The sequence below is a fragment of the Sinocyclocheilus rhinocerous genome, unplaced genomic scaffold (assembly GCF_001515625.1).
Source record: "Sinocyclocheilus rhinocerous isolate Xijiao unplaced genomic scaffold, SAMN03320098_v1.1 scaffold899, whole genome shotgun sequence".
Lineage (NCBI taxonomy): Eukaryota > Metazoa > Chordata > Actinopteri > Cypriniformes > Cyprinidae > Sinocyclocheilus > Sinocyclocheilus rhinocerous.
Window position 1 is genome coordinate 1,376,406 of NW_015653460.1, and position 6,923 is coordinate 1,383,328.

Here is a 6,923-nt window from a genome sequence, read left to right on the forward strand (position 1 = left end):
ACTCTTAACTTTTATAAAGAATATCTCTTTGGATTTGAGACTTTAGTCTTTGCAAATTTACAGATCTTCTTTATGCACCAAGAGCTTGTAACACTCCAAAGAGAAAAGAAAAAATGAAATCGCATCATATGACCCCTTTAAATTGTTTACTCATTTACTTATGAAATGATAACATTTCGTTTTGTTGTGTGATTTCTGCTGCCAGCTCGTTTCCAAGAATATGCCTACATAATGTTAAACACGACTTTAGTTTAAACCTTAAAATAAATAACATTTCTGCAATCGTTTAACATTTACTTGTCATGTAATGCTTACTTTGATTGCCATGGGCCACAAAAGGCGTTTTCTCCGACATGCTGTGACTGACAATAGAACTATAAAATACGCCAAATCCACAACATAATTACGAAATGAAACAATTTTATTAGTGCGCTGTAATCCAAATCTTCCGAATCCATACGACTGTGAGGAACAGACCCAAATCCAAGCCTTTTTTCGGCGATCTTCTTCTCCATCTCGAGCAGCGAGTCCAGTGACCGTGAGTAGCAAAGCCCGCGCTGACTGACGCGCTCTTTACAAATTCAAATGTTGCCGCTTCAAACGACAGGTTTTACGGCAGGATTATCGAACGCTCATTGGCTCTTGCCTGCATTCGTCACAGATTGCGACAAGCTGTGTTTCTGGTGAGGTGTGTTTGAATAATGCGCGCGTGCCTTCACGAGTTCACGGAGTGGATCCGGGAAAATTATCTGGATAATATTTTCAGCGATTAACAACATAAATTCTGCTCTGGATCACACAAACCTACTGTATTCCGCCAGAGAGGACTGCGGGTGCAACGCATTATTTGGATTACATTTGGTGCTGCTTTTGACATTTTTGCAATAAATAAATGATTGTAATGGCATCTGTCTGTCATGTTTTTCTTATACTGTACAGAAATGTTTAGGTTTATAGGTAGGAGTGGAATTAATAATTAATATTTTAATGCTATATTGTTACTAAAATGGTTATTTTCCTGCGTATTTTGGTCATTTGCGTTTTATATCCTTTTATATTCGCTATAAAATGGGTAGGTTTAGGTTTGGGGGTAGGTTAAGGGGTCTAAAAATCTAAATTGCATATTAATAAAATGATAATATTTCATATTCGCTATAAAATGGGTAGGTTTAGGTTTGGGGGTAGGTTAAGGGGTCTAAAAATCTAAATCGCTTATTGATAAAATGATAAAAATGCATTGATATGAATATCTTAATGATATAAAAGATACGTAAATATTTTTACGTTTTTTAGCTAAAAATACGTAGCGATTTATACGTTTTAAACGTTGAAATACGTCTAAATTGTACGTTTTAGCATTAATAAAAACGTACAAAAGTGTACGTTTTGTGCTTGTAAATGTTACGTATTAATACCTACGTATACACATGAGACCAGGCTGACCAATCAGGTGCAAATAATGTGTTGTGGGCTGCTGTTTTACTTAATATGGTCCACATTTTTGGGATATGAAGGTTCTCCCTGTACGGCCCCTTGTGCATTCATCTTGGGAAAAAAAAAAAAACTTGACTCTTGTCGTGTTAGTATTTAATTTTATAAATTACATTAGTCATGTAAGATTAAACACAATGAGTAAAAGCAGTGTTTGAAATGTATTACTGTATGAATGAAACCTCAGGGACCAGAAAAAAGCAGACAAAATTGTCCAAAATAAAAAATATCTGTTTCAGCCATCAAGACAAATAGCTCCAACCATTAATTTGAGATTAGGCTGCTTTGTGTCTATTAGAGTTTTATTATTTATTTTTACTCCCAAGCATATTACTTTTGCCTTGTTCTGTCCAGATTTTCACAGATTGGTTTATTTTACGACTGTATAATAGAGGCTTATAAAACATTGTTCTGTTAATTATTGCCACCACAGATTAAACACAGATTATGGTCTTTTTGAAATTCTACTTTAGGATTATAAATTGAGACATAAGATAATAAAACTGTCAGGTGTTTAGGTCAGAGCATTAACTGATCTTTTGTAAGTGCTAATGAGTGAAGTTTTATAAACGCTTTTTATTTCCAGACTAGATTCTTCGTTCTGTGAAATAGCTAAATAATTGTGGATCCCTTACTGTGAATGTTTTGATAGAACATACATTTTTGATTTGCCTGATATTGTCAAATTTGATGCAAATGTAACGTGTTTTCTCTTTCTTTCTTTCTTTCTTTCTTTCTTTCAGCTTGCTGTGGTAAGTCCCAAGACTTTGAAGTATATTAAAAATGTTTCAAACTGTGTTTTTATTTAGCGTTTAGCAATGCCATCTTCTCTATATGCATGTATTTTCTTGTTTGTTAAGAATGCAAATGTGGACCCCTGGACATTGCCTTCATTGTGGACAGCTCTGAGAGTATTGGAGCTTCTAACTTTGCCATCGCTAAAGACTTCATTGTGACTGTAATGGACAGGCTCAAGTTAAGACAGGTAAACTTCCTTTTTAGATCAACAAGAGACTCATTAACATTTCAGTTAACTGTCAGCTTTGATTTATTAGAGTTGTAATCACCATAGACACTAAGGAAGACACATTTCCAATCTTATTCAGATTAGTGGTTGAACAAATTGGGTTTTTCAATGATTGATTCATAAATTATTACATTTGGTCTTCTCCAATCTTGAATGCATGGTGGTTACATATAGATACATGGCTCTTCTGAATGAATTTCACACAATGATGTATTTAAGCTGAGTTTCTTTATTTTTCTTTCAGTTTGGTGCCAATGAGTCTCGTATTGGCGTGGTGCAGTACAGCGGTGCCAATGCTCAGGAGGTCGTACAGCTTGGTGACCCCAACATTAAGACCTTGACAGACCTAAAACAGTATGAAATATCAACGTTCTTTTGTTAAAAGCCATAGTCTGCACACAATATGGCAAAAACAACTTCAAGATACAATTCTGTGGCTTGAAGGAATTTGTTTCCTCTTCAGATGAGCTTGCATTTTGTGTGTATGTCTGGCATTGTGTCTGAAGAAATAAAGAAAAATGATCTTTTTCACTTTAGAGCTGTGAAAGACTTGCGCTGGCTGGCTGAAGCCACATACACTGGAGAAGCTCTGCAGTACTCGCTAAACAATATGATTAACAAGCTTTTGACGGAGAGGAGTGTGGTCATTGTCCTTACTGATGGACGCTCTGACACCAAAAGAGACACTGTGCCCCTAAACGTGCTGTGCGGCAAGGGACTGAAGGTAAAGCTAATGAACTCAGACCACATAGGCTTTTTGGAAAAAAAACATGCCTCAACTTTTGCAAAACTATAAAAAACATACCTAAACATATGGTGCAATCCCAGTTTCTAGTTGAAATAAACACTATTTACAGTAAAAAGCCAACCGTTTTTATTCCTGTTCACACAAATTATGCCGGTTAATCGGGATTGGTTTTTGCACAGTTACTTGTGCAAAACTACATATTACCTCAAAGTAGTTTTACCATAGCATATGATTTCGACAATTGCATCACACAACCAGCTCCATATGTATGGCTATACTGACATAGTAAACTTGCTCGGTAACGCACCTGATACAGCATTGCACTTGCGATGCGGAGCACTCGGGTACAAGTCCCCTGAAATATGAATCACATTAAAAGAGATTTTGAGCATGCTTCAAGTGCCTCTCACTGGATATTTAAGTTTGAAAGTGTATGCAAGTATGCAGGAAGCAATGTAATATCATTCTGGCGCATATGGCACATTTTTCCATTGACCCTGTGTTGAACTTTGTGCTAATGAACTGATGCAGTTGTGTGGATCTTTGAGAAGGTGTACCGAAACTGCGTCCATAGAAGTGGAATTCATTATTCAGAGATATGAATCGAATATCCCGCAGATGTGATTTTTGGTTAGGGAAAAACTTGTGATCCAATGACATTTGATGTTATTGGCATCCAAGTATGGTCCCATGACATGGAGTTAAATGAAGTCCACAACCAGAGATTAAGCTGAGCATGCTTCAAGTGCCTCTCACTGGATATTTAAGTTTGAAAGTGTATGCATGTATGCAGGAAGCAATGTAATATCATTCTGGCGCATATGGCACATTTTTCCATTGACCCTGTGTTGAACTTTGTGCTAATGAACTGATGCAGTTGTGTGGATCTTTGAGAAGGTGTACCGAAACTGCGTCCATAGAAGTGGAATTCATTATTCAGAGATATGAATCGAATATCCCGCAGATGTGATTTTTGGTTAGGGAAAAACTTGTGATCCAATGACATTTGATGTTATTGGCATCCAAGTATGGTCCCATGACATGGAGTTAAATGAAGTCCACAACCAGAAAGGATGTACCGGTAGACGGAAACCTTGACTCGCTTATGATTTCTGGCAGGTTGGTGGCGTTGGAGTGACGGATTATGCAGAAAGGAAGCCCAATCCAGAACAGCTTGAGGAGGTTGTGTGTAAAGATGATCCCAGAGAAGGCTTCTCCTTTGTCTTGAACAACTTTGGTCTACTTCTGGATGACAGTTTCCTGCAAAACCTGACTGAGAGGATCTGTGAAGGTAGGTTAAATACTGCATCTGCTGCAGATTTAGAGTGCTTTGTGAGTTCTGGATTTGATTTTGAGAGATATTCACAATGTTGTGCTTTCTTCACAGACAAGAAGTGTCCTACCTATACTTGTCCAAGTAAGTATTGATTTGAGATCCACAATTGTTGCTGTTTTGACTATGAGATAATAACGGTTGCACCTTCTTCCTCTTGTCCAGTTTCATTTAATGACAACACCGATGTCCTCATCATGATGGACAGCTCGGCAAGCGTGGGCTCCAAGAACTTCGAGGTGACCAAGGAGTTCGCACAAATGCTGGCTAAGCGCTTTTTGTCAGCAGAAAGAGGAGGCTTCCAGGTCCGGGTTGGCATTGGCCAGTACAGCAACAATGCCAACTTGGAGGCCGAATTTTCCTCAAACACCACCCAGGTGGGCGCTCAAATCACAGAGGCAAAGTTCCAGAATGCAGGTACACAGGTAACAAATGCTCTCAACTTCGCCATTGAGCGCTTCAGGGGCGGCAGGACGAGGAAGAAGAAGCTGCTGGTGTTTTCGGATGGTCGTTCCCAAGGCGTCAATAACATCCAGATTGAAAAATCCATGGAGCAGGTGAGCAACGCAGGCATTGAGCTGTACGTGCTGGCCGTGGGCAACCAGGTAAACGAGGTGCACCTGCGCACCTTGGTGAGCCGAGGACGGCCCTATGACAATATATACGCCAACCGCCACCTTTTCAAAGTACCCGACTACCGCTCATTGGTCACTGGGGTCTTTTACCAAACTGTATCCCGCAAGATTTCCCTGGAGTCAAGGGGGTGATTGGATAGTGGGAGGGGTTCAGGAATAAAGGGGGTGGGTGGCAGTATAGCACAAGCTTTGATTGTTTTTGTTTTTTGTCTGTTTTTCATGTGAATGATATATCTGAACTTCAAAGGTTTTTCATAGTCTCTTACATTTCATAAAAGACAGTAAATGATTGTGTCGGAATTCTTAAAAAATATTTTTATGTCACTTATTTTTTTGTTAAGTAAAGGGATTAATCAAGTCGTTTCACAGATTACGTCAATATTGGAGTAGGTTCTAGAGCTTTGACTATATGACTGTATTAAGTTGTCCATGACTACCAGAAATTAGCATTAAATAATATATCCACTGTTGAGGGCACAAAAAATTCTTTTTTTCATTGGTAAGGAGCTGAAATCTCTTTGATGTCATCTCTCTTTGATGATACAGACTTAGACTCTTTAAAATGCATTTTAAAAAAATCTTGCAACCAGGGTCCAAAATGAACACATTCTTATCAATCAAATCTATCAATCTATCTATCTATCTATCTATCTATCTATCTATCTGACTATATGACTGTATTAAGTTGTCCATGACTACCAGAAATTAGCATTAAATAATATATCCACTGTTGAGGGCACAAAAAATTCTTTTTTTCATTGGTAAGGAGCTGAAATCTCTTTGATGTCATCTCTCTTTGATGATACAGACTTAGACTCTTTAAAATGCATTTAAAAAAAATCTTGCAACCAGGGTCCAAAATGAACACATTCTTATCAATCTATCTATCTATCTATCTATCTATCTATCCTCGACAATATATGTTTATATATACTGTCAAATATACCTGGAAATTGAAAAGGAATTATTTTGGACCCTGCTTGCAACCAAGTCCTAGGAATTCTTTACTTGCATTAGTCTGTGGTACACTTAATTGTTAGCATTAAAAATAAAACTTGAATATAAATTTGGTGCTACCAATGTAAATACTGGTTTCTTCAAATTAACCAAAGAGTTTACCAATAGGCTTCTCATGTCAGAAATGTATTTGAGACCAGCCTCAGGGCTATTGTAAAGGTATTTGAAATAAAGGATGCTACACCCCACCACTAAGGCCTCTGTCATGTGTCTGTCTTGAAAAACATCTGCATTCCACAACACACCAAAAGATGCTGTGAACGATTAGTGTCAGTTTAGTTATTAAATGAGAATGTTGTGAATTGCTTTTTTCCATAATTTATCTCCTTGCATACGCCACAAACATTCTGAAGTATTTACTGTCTTTTGGCTACTGTACATTTTACATTTTTACTTTAGCCAATGAATGCTATCAAGGAACAGTGATATAAACTATAAAAGTAATATGGTTCAACTTGAAACAAGTTATTTCAATTTTGCAGTTTATAAGCTTTTTTTTTTCATAAAACTGCTTAAGTAAAGGTCAGTGATTAAATATTATTAAATATAGAAAGGAATATGCAACAATAAATCAAGTAATTTTTTGTATTCTCCATTTTTGTCCCTTTGGATATTGACATGAGATATTCTGTTTATCCCATAAGGAATAAATTGTGGAAAGGATAAGCACCG

General features: G+C 37.2%; 1 protein-coding gene across 1 annotated transcript in view; it reads left to right on the forward strand.

The window, feature by feature from the left end:
• The window catches only part of LOC107715812 (collagen alpha-1(VI) chain-like), a 42,410-nt gene extending 36,598 nt beyond the window's left edge, over positions 1 to 5,812 (forward strand). Inside the window, exons 30-36 of the mRNA XM_016522020.1 lie at positions 2,235 to 2,243; positions 2,352 to 2,476; positions 2,763 to 2,872; positions 3,056 to 3,242; positions 4,386 to 4,557; positions 4,654 to 4,683; positions 4,765 to 5,812. Coding sequence (XP_016377506.1) covers positions 2,235 to 2,243; positions 2,352 to 2,476; positions 2,763 to 2,872; positions 3,056 to 3,242; positions 4,386 to 4,557; positions 4,654 to 4,683; positions 4,765 to 5,366 — 1,235 coding nt within the window. The 3' untranslated portion in view covers positions 5,367 to 5,812. The remainder of the gene's footprint in view (positions 1 to 2,234; positions 2,244 to 2,351; positions 2,477 to 2,762; positions 2,873 to 3,055; positions 3,243 to 4,385; positions 4,558 to 4,653; positions 4,684 to 4,764) is intronic.
• Positions 5,813 to 6,923: the final 1,111 nt, after the last annotated feature.